We start from the raw sequence: 21,804 nt of genomic DNA, 5'->3' as shown, positions 1-21,804 counted from the left end.
AAAAATGTTGCTAAAAGATAATTTTTGTGACTAAAAAGTTAAATGTTCATTTTTTCCTTCCATGTTGCTTCTGCTGCTGTGAAGCACCTGAAGGGTTAAAAAACTTCTTGAATGTGGTTTTGAGCACCTTGAGGGGTGCATTTTTTAGAATGGTGTCACTTTTGGGTATTTTCATCCATATAGACCCCTCAAACTGACTTCAAATGTGAGGTGGTCCCTAAAAAAAATGGTTTTGTAAATTTCGTTGTAAAAATGAGAAATCGCTGGTCAAATTTTAACTCTTATAACTTCCTAGCAAAAAAAAATGTTGTTTCCAAAATTGTGCTGGTGTAAAGTAGACATGTGGGAAATGTTATTTATTAACTATTTTGTGTCACATAACTCTCTGGTTTAACAGAATAAAAATTCAAAATGTGAAAATTGCGAAATTTTCAAAATTTTCGCCAAATTTCCGTTTTTATCACAAATAAACGCAGAATTTATTGACCTAAATTTACCACTAACATGAAGCCCAATATGTCACGAAAAAACAATCTCAGAACCGCTAGGATCCGTTGAAGCGTTCCTGAGTTATTACCTCATAAAGGGACACTGGTCAGAATTGCAAAAAACGGCCAGGTCATTAAGGTCAAAATAGGCTGGGTCATGAAGGGGTTAAAATATGCCCCATATAATGCTCCACAAAATCCGGATTATGGCCCCATAAGATGCTCTATAAAGATATTTGCCCCATATAATGCTCCACAAATGTTGATAATGGCCCCATAAGATGCTCCATGTAGACATTTGCCCCATATAAAGCTGCACAAACACAGTTTATGCCCCATAAGATGCTCCATGTAGACAATTACCCCATATAAAGCTGCACAAACATTGATTATGCCCCATAAGATGCTCCATGTAGACATTTGCCCCATTTAAAGCTGCACAAACACTGATTATGCTCCATAAGATGCTCCATGTAGACATTTGCCCCATATAAAGCTGCACAAACATTGATTATGCCCCATAAGATGCTCCTTGTAGACATTTGCCCCATATAAAGCTGCACAAACATTGATTATGCCCCATAAGATGCTCCATGTAGACATTTGCCCCATATAAAGCTGCACAAACATTGATTATGCCCCATAAGATGTTCCATGTAGACAATTGCCCCATATAAAGCTGCACAAACATTGATTATGCCCCATAAGATGCTCCATTTAGACATTTGCCCCATATAAAGCTGCACAAACACTGATTATGCCCCATAAGATGCTCCATGTAGACATTTGCCCCATATAAAGCTGCACAAACATTGATTATGCCCCATAAGATGCTCCATGTAGACATTTGCCCCATATGCTGTTGCTGCGATAAAAAAAAATAAAAATCACATACTCGCCTCTCGTCGCTCATGCCCTCAGCACTTGCTATATTCACCTGATCCCCGTTCCACTGCCGCCGCGTGTTCCCCGTCCTCTGCACTGACTGTTCAGAGGGCGGCGCGCACACTAATCGTGTCATCGCGCCCTTGAGCGTCAGTGCAGAGGACGGGGAAGACGTAGCGGCGGTGGAACAGGGAGCAGGTGAATATCACGTACTGCGTTATACTCATCTGCTCCTGGCGTGGTCCCTGGTTCCCCGGCGCCGGCAGCTTCTTCCTGTATTGAGCGGTCACATGGTACTGCTCATTACAGTAATGAATATGTCGCTCCACCCCTATGGGAGTGGAGTGGGGTCCATATTCATTACTGTAATGAGCGGTACCATGTGACTGCTCACTACAGGAAGAAGCTGCCGTCAACAGGGAACCAGGGACACCGCGCCAGGAGCAGGTGAGTATTATTACACAGCTGTTGCTCCACCTCCCCTGCCGAGCCCCTGGGTATGACTCGAGTATAAGCCGAGAGGGGCAATTTCAGCCTAAAAAAATGGGCTGAAATTCTCGGCTTATACTCGAGTATATATGGTAAATAAAACTTATGAAATAGGACTGGACAGAAATTATGGTACCCCTGAAAATAATGTGACAATAGGGACATGTTAAATCACGGTGTGTCCACTAACTACCATCACAGGTATCTACAATCTTGGAATCAGTGAGTGAGCCTGTATATAGGGCTACAGATACACACTATGTCACCAAACAGCAAAGTGAGCATCACACTCAACATGGACCAGAGGAAGCGAAGGAAAGAGTTGTCTCAGGAGATTAGAAAGAAACTTATTCAGAAATGTAAGATCCATGGGACTGTAGCCAACCTCCCTAGACGTGGCCGCAGGAGGAAAATTGATGACAAATAAAAGCGATGGATAATACGAATGGCAACAAAAGAGCCCAGAAAATCCTCTAAACAGATTAAAGGTGAACTTCAAGGAACATCAGTCTGTAGCGCTATAGCATGCAAACATAAAATATGAAAATTGAATTGCATTACTGCACATTAAATATGAAAAACTGAGAATGCTTAGCGTATAAATTGGCCAATTCATATGTACCTGGCAGCCACGTTAAGGCGATTCTCTTTGCCAGGACCTAATGCCATTCCTCTCTTACACAGTCTACATCTCTCTGGGAACAAAAGAGAGGATTCACATTAGGTTGGCGACTCTGGGTAAGCACCTGTTCAGACCTGATTTATGTTTGGATGTGACAGTCAGTTTTTTTGATATTTGTATGTATTAGCCTTCTGACTGAGCACTCCGCCCCTTAGCCTTAGGTGTTTTTAATAGCAGCAGGATTCCACCCCTCCACAGAGATATAGACTTCAGTCCAAGAGAGGATTCACATTATGTTCCCAGAGGTTAGGTTAGGTTTTATATGAGACCATATGCAACTCTCAGAAGAAAAACAAAGCCTCAAATCAATTTAACATTACCCTTTTTTTCAGATGTACAAATGAAACCAAATCGAAATCTGGATCATATTGGGCTTATAATTACTGTCCGACATCATATTCATGGACTGTGCTCCTTGGATTAATATTGTACTTGTCTTTCTTTGCACCAGGTAAGCGATCTTGACAGTGTCATAATTTTCCATAGATTCTACCAATAAACAAATGAGGATTCTGCAAATATTACATAATGCTCAGTTTCCTAATACAATGCTTTGCTACGAAAATCCTCATTTGCTTTTCCTGAAACAGAGCATATTTTTTTGTGAATGAAATTATTATGGGAAATTGCTTTCCTATTGGGTGAAATAGCACAGATCCCATCTAAAGCCACGTTTATAAAACCATCGATTTGACTTTTTCATTTTAAAAGATTAGTGGGTTTAGGCGGATTTTTTGGAATATGTTGTATGCTTCCTGCTGGGAATATAAAACACTTTTTGCAAAAAATCTGGACGAGCAGAAAACATGTCTACATATAACTTATTTTCTTGTATAATAGTAAATCTACTTCCTTGTGTCATGCAACTTGTGCTAGTGGAGGAGATCTGTGCAGTGAAATGCCAAATCCATTCAACAAAAACTCCCACAGATGATGGATCCCATATAGGAGTACCTGCAAGCTATTATACTGGTCCTAGTGTTGCTTCTTAAAATGGTGTATATTTATTTTTAGTAAAATTAACATTGTTTTAATTGAGTAAAAAAAAATACACTAGGCACCTCCACTCTATGGTAAACTGCAGCACTAGATAAAACGGACACCTGTAGACCGTCTAGTTTAAATAATATACCATTCTAAATAATCTGTTTGCTTGAATACCAGCTGTTAACCTTGGAGTTAACAGGAAGAATAAGAATTAACCATAACCCCAAGACAGCGGGTGTGCTGCCCAAGAGTTGTGATGCCACTGAAATTGAAATATCAGGCTTAGGAAAGTTAGTAGATGGTAGACACATTTAAAGATCCATTTTTAAGAGTACGTTTCGGTTAATTAGTGACTGGTAGTTTGTAGGAGTGCAAGACTTAAGGCCCCCATACAAACACTAATGCCAGGCAAACCGCCAACATTGACGGGTTTGACCAACAGTCTACTGTGTATGGTAACCTCCCAACTATCCCCCAACATGTTGGAGAACACAACGATTTAGCATGTCCAATTCTGGACTGTCGATCCTTTTGGTCTCTGAGAGATAAGCAGCCACGAGAAATGTGTGCCAGCATCTCTCTCACAGTGAATATAGCATCATATGTATGGGAGAGTCAAGAGGGAGCTGTTGCCCGAATAATGGTTATCTAAAGTGTACAGTATGAGGGGCTGGAGGTGTCAGCATAGACCTAGTGCTGAAAGGCAAATCTGCTGATAGTTGTGTCCAATTGGGGCTGTGAAGGGAAATAGAAGAGAATATGTAGAAGAGCTTTTCCTGCCCCCCTTCATATAATATTAATTTACATATGCAACTCTTAATAGCTTCTACATTTGTCCCAAATAAAAAAAAATAAAACATAGCCCTCCATTTGTCTCATCAAATATGTAGCATGCAGAGATTTATGGCATTTTTTAATGAAACTAATATACCATGTGACACAAATGATACGGTTTTCCAAATGACAAAAATTTCATAAAATGCATTTAATGCACGTGTTATGTTTCCAATGAGTGTTTACTAACCCCATGATGTTCACATTTTCTAATCTAGAAGTGTATATCTTCCCCATACAAGACACTGCACTGTTCGCAAAGTGTACAATTAACAGCTTTAATAAAACTCTTGTCCCCTGTGTGTTTGCATTTTAATTTCCTTCTACTAAATGCTTTGTTGTTTTTAGGTATGGGACCAATGCCATGGACGGTCAATTCTGAAATCTACCCATTGTGGGCAAGAAGCACAGGAAACGCATGCTCCTCTGGCATTAACTGGATTTTTAATGTGGTGATCTCCCTCACGTTTTTGCACACAGCAGAATATCTGACGTACTATGGTAAGCACTGCATCGCTGTGGAATCACATGCACAGTTACACAACATATGTGCCCTAGTTTCTGATGAAGAGCATTCATTCATTACATGGCTAAGATCTCCACATGACAAATTAACTACAGCTGCCGTCCTTATGAAAAATGTTTTATCATAATCACCTAAACATTTACCGTACCTTCGTTACCAGTTAAGACATGTTGGCCGGTATAAGCTTTTAAAATCACAGGTCTTTAGGCACCTTACATTTTAGTTATCTTACTCTTGTGTTAGTACAGGTAAATTCACACCAACATATTCTCAGTCCGAGTGCTGTTGGTGAAAATAAAATGACCTCACAAGGACAGCACTAGGAAAATTGTTATTCAATCAGGCTGTTCAGATGACCGCTTATTCACATTGACCAACTGTCCACAAAAGAAAAATCACAGTATGCACTAGTCTTTTCTGTATTTTGGGTGATACTCGCATATTCATGTCAATTAGTGAGCAAAAAAACGCAATCCAATATGGATCAACCGCGTAGCATCCGATTTTTCCAGATGTATTGCAGTTCTTAAAGAGAACCTGTTATCATGAATTATGTTAAATAATGATATGGCCATAATGGCGCTGTTATACCGCAGCTCCTTTGTGTTTGTACAAGCCTCCTTTTTTAAAGTTTGCCCTAGCACTACCCCTGCTACAGGCTGCAATTGTGCACATCCATCTGCCAGCAGTATTCAGCAAAATGGCACCTGTGATGGTACATGCAGAGATTGACATGCTATGGTCTTAAGCAAATTGGTGTCGGTGGCACAATTGATGAAGACCGCCATGAGATGAATGTGCACAAGCGTGACCCATGGGAAGGGTGGCGCTACTGCGAACTTTAAAAATGGAGGCTCGTACAAACGCGGAGGGGCCTAGAAAGAGCCAAAAATCCAACCCACAGTCCTGCCCCAGTGCACGAAAAGGATATTGCACCAAAACTTCTAACATACAGATTTCTTCCCTACAAATATCTACTAAATTAGTATAACAGCGCCCTTATGGCCAGACTTTTACTTTAACATAGTAAATTGTGCTAACAGGTCCCCTTTAACACCTTCAGCCTTGAGCTTGTTTTCACCTTCCTGACCATTTTACAATTCTGAACAGTTTCACTTTATTTGGTAATAACTTCTCAACATATCCCAGCGATTCTGAGGTAGTTCTTTTCGTGACGTATTGTACTTCATGATGGTGGTAAATTTTGGTCGATATGATTTGCGTTCATTTACAAAAATATTGAAAATTTGCCATATAATGTGCAAATTTCACTATTTTCAAACTTTGAATTATTATGTCTTTAAACCAAATGGTTGTACCACACAAAATAGTTAATAAATAACTTTTCCCAAATGTCTACTTTACATCAGCATAATTTTTGTATCATAATTTTTTTTCATTAGGAAGTTAAAATGGTTAAAAGATAAGCAGCAATTTTTCCAACAAAATGTACAAAACCAATTTTTTTAGGGACCACATCACATTTGAAGTGAATTTGAGGGGCCTTTGTGACTGCGGATTTCTATAATGGAAGGGTGCAAAAACACTGTAGATCCACACAAAAGAAGTGACATGCACTTCTTTTAAATCCGCAGCGTTTCCGCACGGATTTTTGCGCACCATCTGCACAGCTTTTTTTTTTCCCATTAATTTACATTGTACTGTACATCACAGTGCGGATCTGCAGCGTTTCTGCGCGGAAAAATCCGCTGCGGATCTGAACTAAATCCACATCGTGTGCACATAGCCCTAATCCTTTAAAGGGAACCTGTCACCCTGTTTTTTCAGTAGGAGATAAAAATACCGTTAAATAGGGCCTGAGCTGTGCTTTACAATAGGGTATTTTTTGTCCCCTGATTCCCTACCTATGCTGCCGAAATACCTTACAAAAGTGGACTTTTTCGCCTGTCAATCAGGCTGGTCAGGTCGGATGGGCGTGGTCACAGCGCTGTTTCTCCCCCACATCTTGCTTATGTTCCCGTTGGTGGCGTAGTGCTTCTCGCATGCGCAAGTGCCGAATGCACTGCGCAGCTGTAGAAAAAGAGCGCGCTCGCCGCTATTCAGCGGTTTCTTGGTGGGCGCGGCCATCTTCCTGAGGCCGCGCGTGCGCAGATGGAGTCTCCTCCTTCCCGGGGCTTCAGGAAAATGGCCGCGCGATGCCGCGCGTGCGCAGATGGACATCGCGGCGGCCATTTTCCTGAAGCCGAGATTCGAGGACGCATGCGGAGGCATCCGCATACATCTGCATGGCCTGCAGGGTAAGCAGGACGCATGCATATGTAGGCGGAGCTGACAGAAGAGGTGCGGAAGTGGGCGGGGCTTATTGGAGGAAGAATGCTTTCATCCGCAGCCCTACCAAACGCAAGTCTGAAACCAGCCTAATACTGTGGTCAATACAAAAAATTAAATGGTATGCGTATTCCAGTTGTCATTTACTGGCAAAAGGATTCAAACTGGGGCATAAGGGACCTTCCAAAAGGGTCACTAAAACATGGCTGTACGGAGATTTCTAGCACAACATGTATCTGCAAGTCAGCATTTTCGATAATAGCACACATGGCAATATATACACTCCTCAAAAAAATAAAGGGAACTCTTAAACAACAGAATATAACTCCAAGTAAATCAAACTTCTGTGAAATCAAACTGTCCATTTAGGAAGCAACACTGTTTGACCATCAATTTCACATGCTGTTGTGCAAATGGAATAGACAACAGATGGAAATAATTGGCAATTATCAAGACACACTCAATAAAGGAGTGGTTCTGCAGGTGGGGACCACAGACCACATCTCAGTACCAATGCTTTCTGGCTGATGTCTTGCTCACTTTTGAATGTTGGTTGTGGGTTAGTGTACACATATCTATATATATTTATACAAACTATCCTTAACCGCACCCTAAGTGGTGTACTACATACAATAACCCACCAACCAGAAGGTGATGACTTGGTAACAGAGGGAATATAAAGGTGCTGTCATGGGTTCCATAAAAACACATTACCAGTAAGTAATATACGTGTTTTCCGGTCACCCATGACAGCAGCAACAAGAGAATTAGAGTATTGCTCAATTACGGAGGGACCACAGCCTGTAGAACCCTCTTCCCAAAACGTGAGATCAGAAGAGGCAGATAGATCCAGTCTATAGTGGCTATAAAAGGCAGAAGATGACGACCACGTAGCTGCCTTACAGATCTGTTCTATAGACACGTCTGCTCTGTCCAAGATGTTGCCATCGCTCTTGTAGAGTGGACCCTCAGGTCATCAGGGACCGGTCTTCCTGTGCCTGTATAGGCCAATTTGATAGCCTCCCTTATCCACCTGAATAGGGTACCCTTCGAGACTCTCATTCCTTTCCTAGAGCCCTGAACGGAGATAAATAGAGCCCTATCCTTCCTCCAAGGTTTTATTGTTAACAAATAGTGAAGAAGGCACTTCTTGACGTCTAGGATGTAAAAATTCCATTTTCCTACTATTTCTAGGGTCAGGACAGAAGGATGGCAGAGATATCTTCTGTGACCTATGGAACTTAGATACTACATTAGGTAGATAGGCAGGATTTAAGACTACTCTATCATCCATTACCATGGTAAGGGGAGGGTCTGCTGCTAGAGCCTGTATATCACGCACTCTTCGTCTGATGTTAGGGCTACTAAGAGTATAGTCTTTAGGGTAATCAACTTTATGGGCCCTTCAGTTAACGGCTCAAAGGGTGGTTCTATCAAAGCATTCAAAACCAAGTTTAAGTCCCATGGAGGGGCCCTGGCCACCGGGACTGTTCTGGATCTAACACATGCTTTAATAAACCTGAAAACCCACTGATTATCTGCAAGGTTGTAATTATATAGAGCCCCTAAGGCCAAAACCTTGACTTTCAAGGTACTAACTGCCAGGCCTTGTTCCTGTCCCCTCTGAAGGAACTCCAGGATTTGTCTTAGGGGCACCTTTCCTTCCAGTTTACACCCCATGGATGACAAGAATTTTTTCTAAGTTCAACCATAAATCTTTGTAGCGACCGGATCCCTACTAGCAAGCAAGGTAGAGACCAGGTTGCGAGACAACCTATTACCCTCTAGCACTGGCCTCAAGTTCCAGGCTGTTAAGTGCAGCCCAGTTACCTGAGGATGGAATACGGGCCCCTGAGCTAGAAAGTCCGGGATCTCTTGAAGGACCCATGGTTCTGTGACTGACATGTTCCTCAGCCAAAAGAACCAGGGCCTCTTGGGCCAAAAGGGAGCTATGAGCACTAATCTTACCCTGGCCTGCCTGATCTTCCTGAAAACTGCTGGAATTAGACAAATTGGGGGGAAGGTGTAGGCCAGGGTGAAGTCCCATCTGATCCGAAAGGCATCCAACAACTGAGGATTTTCTTTTGGATCCAGGGAGCACAACCTCTCCACTTTGCTGTTCTGCCGAAAAGCGAAAAGGTCGATCTCTGGACACCCTCACATGGACACTAACCGCCTGAATATTGAACTCCAGGAGAGACATAGCGTTCCTGAGGGACATTACCTAATCTTTTATTGACCTGGAGAGGAAACTGAGTATTTTTTCTTTTTTTGATCCGGCAGGCGACACACATGCTGGCATGAGTCGAGTAAGGAGCCGTAACCTCCGTTATTATTTTCATGAACACACGAGGAGCTACCACCAGGCCAAGGGGGGGGGGCCTTTACTGGAAGTGCCTTGTGGTGCCCCCTACTGGTACTGCTACTGACAAACTACTGAAAGGCTATGTGTTTTGGCACATGGTAATACGCGCAGTTCAGGTCCAGGATGACCATATAGCAACCAGGAAAGAGCAAATGCATCGCTAATTTTATAGATTTCATCTTGAACTTGGGATTCTTCAAGAACTTGTTCAGGCCCTTCAGGTTGAAAATTGTTCTATATGAGTCATCCAGCTTCCTTTTTAGAAATGGGGAGAATAGAAGCCTTTCCCTTCTTCTCCTGCTGGAACATTCTGCAGAATGTTTTTCTCTAGGAGGCTTATTACCTCTGATTCCAGTGCTACTTGCTCGGAGCTGGATGCTCGTGGGGCAGTCACAATGACCATGTCTGGTGGATAGCTCCAGAACTCGAGCTTCAACCTTGATCTTACCAGGTTGAGAATCCAAGTGCTGGAGGATATTTTCTCCCAGGCTGAAAGGAAAAGGGAGAATCTTCTTCCCACCTGGTGTAGTAAGGGTGGTTTCACATTTGCGGTTTTTTTTTTTGCGTTTTTGCGGTAAAAAAACACAAAAAAAGCATGCGTTTTTCCCCTACATTTAACATTAAAAACGCATGCGTTTTTTTGTAAGCGTTTTGACGCGTTTTTGCAACGCATGCTTTTTTTTCTGCATGCGTTGTGTTGCAGAAATGCAACATGTATTTTTGGCGGCGTTTTTTTGCGGCAAAAAAATGCATTGCTGTCTATGTAAACGCATGCGTTTTTAACCACATGCGTTAAAAACGCATGCGTTAAAAAAAAAAACACACTGATAAACCACCCCACACCATAAAATTGATAAAGGGATCCTACCCCTAACCCTACCCCTAATCCCTTTAAGGGTAGGGTTAGGATCACTTTAGGGTTAGGGGTAGGGTTAGGATCCCTTTAGGGTTAGGATCCCTAACCCTACCCCTACCCCTAGCTCTTTCTGTTTATAGTGGGTTTTTTACTTTATTTTGATGATTGGCAGCTGTCACACATTTATCTGCATGCGTTTAAAAAACGCAAACGCATGAAAAAACGCACGTAAATGCGTCAAAACGCCGCGTTTTTTCACCACATGCAAAAACGCATGCGTCAAAAATACGCAGCATTTGCACGCGTTTACATGCGTTTTTTCACCATGCATTTTTTTAAAAAACGCATGCGTTTTGAAACGCAAGTGTGAAACCAGCCTAAGTCATTTGGAGGGCTTCCTACCACCCTGGGAAGGATTAGCGAATAGGTATCCCTTGCTCTTCCTTGGTTGATCCTCCCGTCTACTGTTTTCTGTGGTCTGTCTCTTCTTGCTGTATTTCTTCCTTTGATAGGACTGCCTGGAGAATGAGAAGGGAGATTTTGGGACCCTTTCTTCTTAGCAGCTTTTTCTAAGATATCATCCAAAGCTGAACCGAATAAGTATTGACCTTCACAAGAGAGAGAACACAGTTTCCCTTTTGCTTGTATGTTCCCTGGACAACCTTTTAACCAGACTGCTCTCCGTCCTGTGTTTGATAATGCATCGGATCTTGCGGCCAGTCTGGCTGAGTCGGCCGATGCATCCAATAAGAAGGCCGCCGCCAAGTTGATTACTGGGAGCGTGGCCAAAATGGAGTCTCTGGATGAATTTTCCCTCAGCTGGTCTACCAATGTACAGGTTGCTGCGATGGCTGGCCTCGGTGCCCCTGCCAATGACTCCCAGGTAGCTTTAAGAAAGTTGTCAACCTTTCTATCGAGTGGGTCTTTCAGTAACCCTGCGTCTTCAGAGTGAAGGGATTGTCTTCTTGAGGCTTTGGATATAGCAGCATCCAATTTGGGCTCTTTATTCCTGGACGAGGTAGACTTTCTCAAAGGGGTACGTCCTTTTAAAGGAGGATGGTGGGGGGGGGGGTTCCTATCTGGCTTTTCCCATTCTTTGTTAATGAAATTTATCAGTTTCTTATTAATAGGGAAGGACCTGCATTTTTTGGTATCCAAGGTCCCAAACATTACATCTTAGACAGACTTTTTGGCCTTCTGGTCGACCAGTCCCATTGTTAATGACGTGGGAGACACTTCAGCCCTATCCCTGCGTGGTGTTTGCACTGAGAGGGATTGGGACCTTAACGAGTTCTCTACCTCTGTCCAGATGAGGGTTCTTAGGGTGGAGGAGAAGTCTGGGGTCTATTTGCCACTGTGTCATTAATACATGCTTGGCATAATTTTTTGGGCCATGTGCTAGCCAGACCCTGCCCGCACAGGCTCTGTGTTTTGATTTCCATGTACATTTTCTAGGGGGATCCTATCAGAAAGGCAAGAGGACAGAGAAGGAGAGAGAGATTCGCATTATTAAAATGACATTCTCGTAACTCACTCACCACTCAAGAGGAAATGGAAGGGTGCCGGAACAGTTGGCAGGATGCTATCTGAAAGGTCTCCTTTAGAGACAGTGGGAATCTTCCATCCTGGTAGAGCTGTGCCGACTTGTACTAGAATCTTTGGACCTGCGTGCACCTCTGGAGCGTCCAGAACGCCTATCATGATGTGTCACATCTGATGTCAGAGTCACTGCGGCTGCTATGGCTCCAAATGCTGCTGCTGTGGCTGCAGTCCTTGCTGCTGCTACCATGGAGGGGGCTGTTGTGCATCTATCGTTGCACTGGTGCCCCTGTCTGGCCGGTGATCTACCCTTAAGCATTGTGTTCTAGGGGATCTGCAGGTTGGCGAGCTCCTGCAGCTTCCGGTACCCACCCTGGAAGTGCTCCTGGTGAAAGTTCCCAGCCACGTCATCAGAGCTTCCAGTGTCCGGCCGCGCTCTGACCACACCGTGACACAAGGCTGCTGGCTAGCCATCGAGCCCCTCCGCAGCGCTTCCAGCAATCCCGGTGCCAGCCGAAGTAGAGACGGTGCCCTGCCCCAACCGATCGGCCCAGGTCTGGGAACTTGCTTTTCCTTGTCTTCTTTCTTCTGCCATTGTGCAGGATTGAAATTTCCCCCGTCAAGGACAGGAAATGATTGATGCGGAGAGAGGAGCCACCCTTTATATCTTGAAGGTTTCTTGTCCTTGAAGGGCGGATCCCCTCTCTTGTTGGTGCTGTCATGGGTGACTAGAAAAAAAGTGTTTGCCCCTTCCTGATTTCCTATTCCATGTTTGTCACACTTAAATGTTTTGGTTTACCAAACAAATTTAAATCATAGACAAAGCTAACACAAGTAAACACAAAAGGCAGTTTTAAAATGAATGTCTTTATTAAGGGAAAAAGAAATCCAAACCTACAGGGCCCTGTGTGAAAATTGATACATTCTGGTGATTGTGCATGCACAAGAGTTGGGCCTGCACAATTGACGCTAGGAGCGCGGCTTAATTGACAGCCTCTCCTGGCTGTCTCTGCCAGGAGAGGTGCCTTCATGGAGACGTAGCTGGCTACCACTCCCTTTCGATCGTCAACCCGTGAAATAATCGCGAGGGCCCGATGGTCGTCATGGCAACCCGAAGTTCAATGACTACCTCTGGGGTCCATCAGTTACAGTGACCTTTTTAGACCATGCCAACAGCATGATCTAAAAGGTGATCTGTCAGTGCAATGCATTCTACCAGTGATCAGAGTGAAAAAGTAAAAGTCACATAGAGGTACTAAGTGAAAAAAAAAAGTTTTAAATTATAAAAGTATTTAAAAAAATAAAATCACAAAATAAATAAATAAAAAAAATGAAAAAATATTATACCAATAATAAAAAAAAGTACAGATTTGGTATCGCCATGTCTGGAATGCTATAAAACTGTCAGACTAGTAAACCCCTTCAGTGAACACCGTAAAAAAAAACTATGCTTTTTATCATACCGGTGAACATAATTTAGAATAAAACACGATCAAAAAGACAACTGTAGATAAAATTGGTATAGCTGAAAATGCCACCTTGTCCCACAAAAAAGAAGCCAAACAAACAGATCCATCAGTGAAGAAATAAAAATGTATAGCTCTCAGAATACAGCAACATACAAAAATTCCTTTTTCTAAATAAATCATTTTTATTATGTAAAATTTACCATATTTTACAGATATTAAGATGCACTTTTTCCCAAAAAATTTTTGTAAGAAAATGAGTGTGCGTCTTATAATCCAAATGTAACCTACCGGTGGGTGGGTGTGGCGGCGCGTGGTCCCATGAGGCTGGGTCGCTGCTGTAGGAAAGTGACAATAGTGGCTGGAGCAGGGCGATACTGCGGGCCACGGGCTGGGAGTGTTTGGCTGCAAAGCTGTGGCGTTCTCCAGGCTTTCAAAAAAAGTTGGAGGCGGCACATGTGCAAATAGAGATTTTGGTTTCTAAGATCTCCATCTGCACCTGTGCCTTCCCCATGGCCATTTTCACAAAGTCCACCACAGTGAAAAGGATGGGACTTGCGGGGGGTAAGCGACCATAAAAGCAGACTAAGATGCACCACCATTTTATTAAAAACAATGTTTTTCCCATTTTCCTCCCCAAAATTTGGGGTGCGTCTTATGGTCCAGTGCGTCTTATAGTCTGCAAAATACGATGAATGTAGTATCGCTGTAATTGTACTGACCCAAATAATAAAGCTGTCTTATCAATTTTAACACACGGTGAATGACATTAATGAGTCATTTTTGTACAATTTTTTTTCATGATCTTATATTGAAATCATGCTGTTGCTATAGCAGTAAATCAGATTCTGCTGACATTTTATACATGAGTATTAGAGTGTCAGGATACGGTTTTCGCTTTTGCTTTCCTACTGCTATACACAAATCGCATATCATTTGCACATCTTATTCAATTTTAGGATTTTTAGATTATTGTATAACATTCTGTAATAGAAGGCAATCCTCTTTATACAGTATAGTAAGACAAAGTTTAAAAAGACATTATATACAGTATGTGTTATAGTTTTGGTGAAAATGTAATTCCGCAAAATTACTATAGGAAACGTCATCCTAAAACGTGAGAGGCGGAATTCTGCTCCTTGATCTGCATATTACCTGCAGAACGTACAACTAAATCCCTTTACATACTCTGACTGAACATCACAGGTTGCCCAATTATTTTGTTAGCTCAGAAGCTGAGCACAATCAATGCTGAGTATAGGATGGCTGTTCTACACATCTAACATCTGTCTGTAACTGCAGAGATGGAAGGCCCCCATTGAATGTTGCTACTTCTGTAAAGCCCAGCCAGTGGATTGTGAATTAGTTAAAAAAGTGTACTTGTACTGAAATAATCTTTATAAATGTGCCCCTGCTGTGTACCGTGTAATGGCCGTGTCTGACCGTGCAGGAACATGGGCTGATCACACCGCAGCTCCTGGTCAGGGGAGTAAGGAAAAGAGAATACAGACAGGACAGCAGAGGATCATAGCTGATTCTTTTTGCAAGGGAAAACATGCATGAAAATGTTTCACTTCACAGAAAGAATCAGCTCTCTTGCTTCCTCCCCTGCCCAGGAGCTGTGGTATGATCAGACCATGTTCCTGTATAAATGAAGTAATCACTGCACTCGTATATTGAAGATGCTTGAATAAGTGTAAAGTTTTATTCACAAGTGAAAATTCATGCTGAAGCGATAGGCAAAATAACGTTTCGGCCAACTCGTGGCCTTGTTCACAATATCGCTGCGGTAAATCAAGAGAAAAAGGAAACAATCAGGAAATATACAAATATACATATGTACAAGACACAAGAGCATATATACATTTTTACGAATGCATGTCATCGGAGTTTTGCTGAGAAGGTCCGATCAACAACATAAAGACATAGACCGAACTTTCGCCAATGGAGCAAGAGGAGGGTGTATCAACCCTGCGGTCCTTACAAGTCAGGATGGGCAAAGGTAAAGTATAAAGCATGCCGACGGATAAGAACAATGAACATACCCAGAGGATATACTTGTGGTAAATAGCTTAATATGTTGGATGGCTAGGAAAATTAAGATGGGGGACCCAGTCGGAGGTACCTGAAAGGAACAATATAATGTAAGGTACGACAAAAAACAGAGGCTATATAGGAGCAATATGGTACTATGCGGTGTGAATACACATAATTAGTGGACCCTGGGGCAAGAGGTTTATCGCCTATGTTTGATTTTGGAATATAGGTTACTACAGACATGGTAGAAATGACGTGGTCTAACAGTTATACCTGCCAAGGTATTGTGAGCGTAGTCCCGGCTTGGGAATGGTAATTGCGTATGGCTGTAGAGGAAAGCAGAGGGTAAGACACCAGGAATAAGGTGTCGCCGAATGCCCACATATAACTAGAAAGGATGAGTGTAGTACCTGTTTAAGCCTATGAGCATGTCAGGTTACAAGGTCCCTGTGTAATGTAAAGTGTCCCTGGGAGATCAGCAATTATTAGCGCTGTGAAAAGGAAGGTGAGATCGAGGATCAGGGTAAACAGAGCCACTACTTATCTGGAAGGACAATGGTGTCTTACATCCTGGAGGTAGCAGATCCTGGGGAGCAGAGCCAGCGTGGGTGAGATGTGCCGACACCGTCCGTGTCTAGGCAGAGGGGAGGCTGCTAATCTTATCCGTCTCCCTGTTTAAATAAGGCCCCCACCGGTCATATGACCGGATATGTGGTGGTTTACGGGCGCCTGCGCAGAGCGCACTTGTGAAAAGCCGAGCGCTGCGACCCGGACAGAGAGGCTGCGCCTGCGTATGATGCTTAGGTGACGGCGCATGCGCAGTGGGAATGACACTGTTCGCCTAGCCTGATACAGGACGGCGCCTGTGCGCTGTGTTTTGTTGGGGAGCGGCGCCTGCGCAGAAAGGAGTGTCCATGCCCGCATAGTGTTGGGTGATAGAGGCAGGAGCTTACAAAGCAGTAAGCAAAGTTACAGTGTCTGCGCGGTAGCATGTGATCTTGTTAAATAAAATCCCAGGTGTGTCCACATCAGATGGGGATGACAAGTTATATAAATATTCATAAGGTAGTAAGTACTGTAAACAAGATCCCTCAGGTAAACACTTGTATAGAATTAGTCCCCAACATATACACATTCAATGGTAGGAGTCCAAACAAAAGAGGAAGGGAGGAAAATGGTTAAACCAATATGGGACATAGATCAAGAAAAGAAAATAAAGGAAATAAAAGAACGAAATGAAAAGAATATACATAAACTAACTAATGAAACTAATGAATATAATGGAAATAATGAAAATAATGAAGAAAATGAAAATGATGAAAAAATTTAAATAATAAAAATAATGAGAAGGATGAAAAAGTAATGAAAAAATAATGAAGAAATAATGAAGAAATAATGAAAAAATGAAATAATGGAAAAAAAATAAAATAAATGAAAAAATTAAAAAATAATACTAATAATAAAAAATAATAAATGGAAAAATGGAAAAAATAAAAAATACGAAAAAAGGTATTGGAAGGATATGCGTCTTACCGTCATGGACGTCCAAGTTGCGAGTGTTGTATGTACATAAGGTCAGTTGATCTACATAAAAAACGAAATCAAGTTAGCCAGTCTATTTCTCGGTTCAGACCATGTGGATATAGGGTATCTAGAGTGTAAATCCAGAATGTTTCACGTTGTTTCAATAGTTTCACGTGGTTGCCCCCTCTCCTGGGGCGGGGAACCTTTTCCACAACCTGAAAGCGCAACTGGGCCACATTGTGTTTAGCCTCCTTGAAGTGAAGGGGGAGGGGAAGCCACAGTTTCTCACATCGAATTGTGGATTTGTGGCTGGATATTCGTTCTCTAATTGTTTGTGTTGTTTCCCCTACATATAATAGCCCACAAGGACATTTGATAATATAGACAACGAAGTTAGTGTTACAAGTGTAATAGTCTTTAATGTGGTATGATTTACCTGTCCGGGGGTGCACTATTTCGTTGCCCTTTATTATATTTGAACAACATGTGCAATTAAGGCAGGGGAAGGTTCCTGTACGTTTCTGTCCAGTAAGTGTCATGGTAGTCAATGTCTTAGAGGTGCCTAGATCCGCTCGTACTACCCTGTCACGGATGTTTTTAGGTCTTCTGGTACACATGAGTGGGGGATCTTTGAAGATTGGGATAGTTGGATAGGCCCTGTTTAATAATGGCCAGTGTCCCCGAATGAGGTTGTGTATCTTCTGCATAGTGGGGTGATGACTATGTACGAAGGGGAGTCTTGGATTTTTGTGTGGGCTAATTGTGGCATTTTCTGTCTCATTGAGCACCCGAGAGGACTCGGTATTAAGGAGGTTAGTAGGATAATTTCGGGCCTCGAATTTGTTGGACATCTCTTGAATCCTATTCGTTCTGACTACTGGATTGGAAACAATTCTGGATACTCTTTTGAATTGAGATCTAGGTAGGCTCTCTTTGGTGGATCTAGGGTGACAACTACTATAAAGTAGGAGGCTGTTGCAGTCTGTCGGCTTGGTATAGATATCAGTGTTAAGGTTACCCAGGGAATCTTTGAGTACTTTGGTGTCTAGAAATGTAATCTCGCGGCTATGGTACAGTAGTGTAAATGATAGCTCAGGTCTAATAGTATTGATGGTATTGTGGAATTCCTGTAGGCTGGTGTGATCACCCTGCCAAATACAAAAAATATCATCAATATACCTGTACCAGGTTTTGGCGTGTTCTTGGAATTGGAGATTAGGATATATGTACTCTTGTTCGAACCTGTCCATGTATAGGTTGGCGTACGCCGGGGCCACATTAGATCCCATGGCGGTACCGCAGGTCTAAGGTTCGAACAAGAGTACATATATCCTAATCTCCAATTCCAAGAACACGCCAAAACCTGGTACAGGTATATTGATGATATTTTTTGTATTTGGCAGGGTGATCACACCAGCCTACAGGAATTCCACAATACCATCAATACTATTAGACCTGAGCTATCATTTACACTACTGTACCATAGCCGCGAGATTACATTTCTAGACACCAAAGTACTCAAAGATTCCCTGGGTAACCTTAACACTGATATCTATACCAAGCCGACAGACTGCAACAGCCTCCTACTTTATAGTAGTTGTCACCCTAGATCCACCAAAGAGAGCCTACCTAGATCTCAATTCAAAAGAGTATCCAGAATTTTTTCCAATCCAGTAGTCAGAACGAATAGGATTCAAGAGATGTCCAACAAATTCGAGGCCCGAAATTATCCTACTAACCTCCTTAATACCGAGTCCTCTCGGGTGCTCAATGAGACAGAAAATGCCACAATTAGCCCACACAAAAATCCAAGACTCCCCTTCGTACATAGTCATCACCCCACTATGCAGAAGATACACAACCTCATTCGGGGACACTGGCCATTATTAAACAGGGCCTATCCAACTATCCCAATCTTCAAAGATCCCCCACTCATGTGTACCAGAAGACCTAAAAACATCCGTGACAGGGTAGTACGAGCGGATCTAGGCACCTCTAAGACATTGACTACCATGACACTTACTGGACAGAAACGTACAGGAACCTTCCCCTGCCTTAATTGCACATGTTGTTCAAATATAATAAAGGGCAACGAAATAGTGCACCCCCGGACAGGTAAATCATACCACATTAAAGACTATTACACTTGTAACACTAACTTCGTTGTCTATATTATCAAATGTCCTTGTGGGCTATTATATGTAGGGGAAACAACACAAACAATTAGAGAACGAATATCCAGCCACAAATCCACAATTCGATGTGAGAAACTGTGGCTTCCCCTCCCCCTTCACTTCAAGGAGGCTAAACACAATGTGGCCCAGTTGCGCTTTCAGGTTGTGGAAAAGGTTCCCCGCCCCAGGAGAGGGGGCAACCACGTGAAACTATTGAAACAACGTGAAACATTCTGGATTTACACTCTAGATACCCTATATCCACATGGTCTGAACCGAGAAATAGACTGGCTAACTTGATTTCGTTTTTTATGTAGATCAACTGACCTTATGTACATACAACACTCGCAACTTGTACGTCCATGACGGTAAGACGCATATCCTTCCAATAACTTTTTTCGTATTTTTTATTTTTTCCATTTATTATTTTTTATTATTAGTATTATTTTTTAATTTTTTCATTTATTTTATTTTTTTTCCATTATTTCATTTTTTCATTATTTCTTCATTATTTTTTCATTACTTTTTCATCCTTCTCATTATTTTTATTATTTTCATTATTTAAATTTTTTCATCATTTTCATTTTCTTCATTATTTTCATTATTTCCATTATATTCATTAGTTTCATTAGTTAGTTTATGTATATTCTTTTCATTTCGTTCTTTTATTTCCTTTATTTTCTTTTCTTGATCTATGTCCCATATTGGTTTAACCATTTTCCTCCCTTCCTCTTTTGTTTGGACTCCTACCATTGAATGTGTATATGTTGGGGACTAATTCTATACAAGTGTTTACCTGAGGGATCTTGTTTACAGTACTTACTACCTTATGAATATTTATATAACTTGTCATCCCCATCTGATGTGGACACACCTGGGATTTTATTTAACAAGATCACATGCTACCGCGCAGACACTGTAACTTTGCTTACTGCTTTGTAAGCTCCTGCCTCTATCACCCAACACTATGCGGGCATGGACACTCCTTTCTGCGCAGGCGCCGCTCCCCAACAAAACACAGCGCACAGGCGCCGTCCTGTATCAGGCTAGGCGAACAGTGTCATTCCCACTGCGCATGCGCCGTCACCTAAGCATCATACGCAGGCGCAGCCTCTCTGTCCGGGTCGCAGCGCTCGGCTTTTCACAAGTGCGCTCTGCGCAGGCGCCCGTAAACCACCACATATCCGGTCATATGACCGGTGGGGGCCTTATTTAAACAGGGAGATGGATAAGATTAGCAGCCTCCCCTCTGCCTAGACACGGACGGTGTCGGCACATCTCACCCACGCTGGCTCTGCTCCCCAGGATCTGCTACCTCCAGGATGTAAGACACCATTGTCCTTCCAGATAAGTAGTGGCTCTGTTTACCCTGATCCTCGATCTCACCTTCCTTTTCACAGCGCTAATAATTGCTGATCTCCCAGGGACACTTTACATTACACAGGGACCTTGTAACCTGACATGCTCATAGGCTTAAACAGGTACTACACTCATCCTTTCTAGTTATATGTGGGCATTCGGCGACACCTTATTCCTGGTGTCTTAAGGCCCCTTCACATTTAGCGACGCTGCAGCGATACCGACAACGATCCGAATCGCTGCAGCGTCGCTGTTTGGTCGCTGGAGAGCTGTCACACAGACCGCTCTCCAGCGACCAACGATGCCGGTAACCAGGGTAAACATCGGGTAACTAAGCGCAGGGCCGCGCTTAGTAACCCGATGTTTACCCTGGTTACCATGCTAAAAGTAAAAAAAAACAAACAGTACATACTTACCTACCGCTGTCTGTTCTCCAGCGCTGCGCTCTGCTTCTCTGCTCTCCTCCTGTACTGTCTGGGAGCCGGAAAGCAGAGCGGTGACGTCACCGCTCTGCTTTCCGGCTCACAGACAGTACAGGAGGAGTGCAGAGCACAGCGCTGGAGGACAGACAGCTGTAGGTAAGTATGTTCTGTTTGTTTTTTTTTACTTTTAGCATGGTAACCAGGGTAAACATCGGGTTACTAAGCGTGGCCCTGCGCATAGTTACCCGATGTTTACCCTGGTTACCAGTGAAGACATCGCTGGATCGGTGTCACACACGCCGATCCAGCGATGTTTCCAGGGAGTCCAGCGACGAAATAAAGTTCTGGACTTTATTCAGCGACCAACGATCTCCCAGCAGGGGCCTGATCGTTGGTCGCTGTCACACATAACGATTTCATTAACGATATCGTTGCTACGTCACAAATAGCAACGATATCGTTAACAATATCGTTATGTGTGAAGGTACCTTTACCCTCTGCTTTCCTCTACAGCCATACGCAATTACCATTCCCAAGCCGGGACTACGCTCACAATACCTTGGCAGGTATAACTGTTAGACCACGTCATCTCTACCATGTCTGTAGTAACCTTTATTCCAAAATCAAACATAGGCGATAAACCTCTTGCCCCAGGGTCCACTAATTATGTGTATTCACACCGCATAGTACCATATTGCTCCTATATAGCCTCTGTTTTTTGTCGTACCTTACATTATATTGTTCCTTTCAGGTACCTCCGACTGGGTCCCCCATCTTAATTTTCCTAGCCATCCAACATATTAAGCTATTTACCACAAGTATATCCTCTGGGTATGTTCATTGTTCTTATCCGTCGGCATGCTTTATACTTTACCTTTGCCC

The 21,804-nt window shown here is 42.7% G+C and overlaps 1 protein-coding gene across 1 annotated transcript in view; it reads left to right on the top strand.

Moving 5' to 3' along the window:
* Window positions 1-21,804, top strand: part of SLC2A13 (solute carrier family 2 member 13) — a 312,281-nt gene that overhangs the window by 277,095 nt on the left and 13,382 nt on the right. Inside the window, exons 8-9 of the mRNA XM_069765010.1 lie at window positions 2,877-2,995; window positions 4,714-4,866. Of these exons, the coding sequence (XP_069621111.1) occupies window positions 2,877-2,995; window positions 4,714-4,866 (272 nt within the window). The remainder of the gene's footprint in view (window positions 1-2,876; window positions 2,996-4,713; window positions 4,867-21,804) is intronic.

This window comes from Ranitomeya imitator, chromosome 4 (assembly GCF_032444005.1).
Source record: "Ranitomeya imitator isolate aRanImi1 chromosome 4, aRanImi1.pri, whole genome shotgun sequence".
NCBI classification, from domain to species: domain Eukaryota; kingdom Metazoa; phylum Chordata; class Amphibia; order Anura; family Dendrobatidae; genus Ranitomeya; species Ranitomeya imitator.
This window is presented reverse-complemented; position numbering and strand designations above follow the sequence as displayed.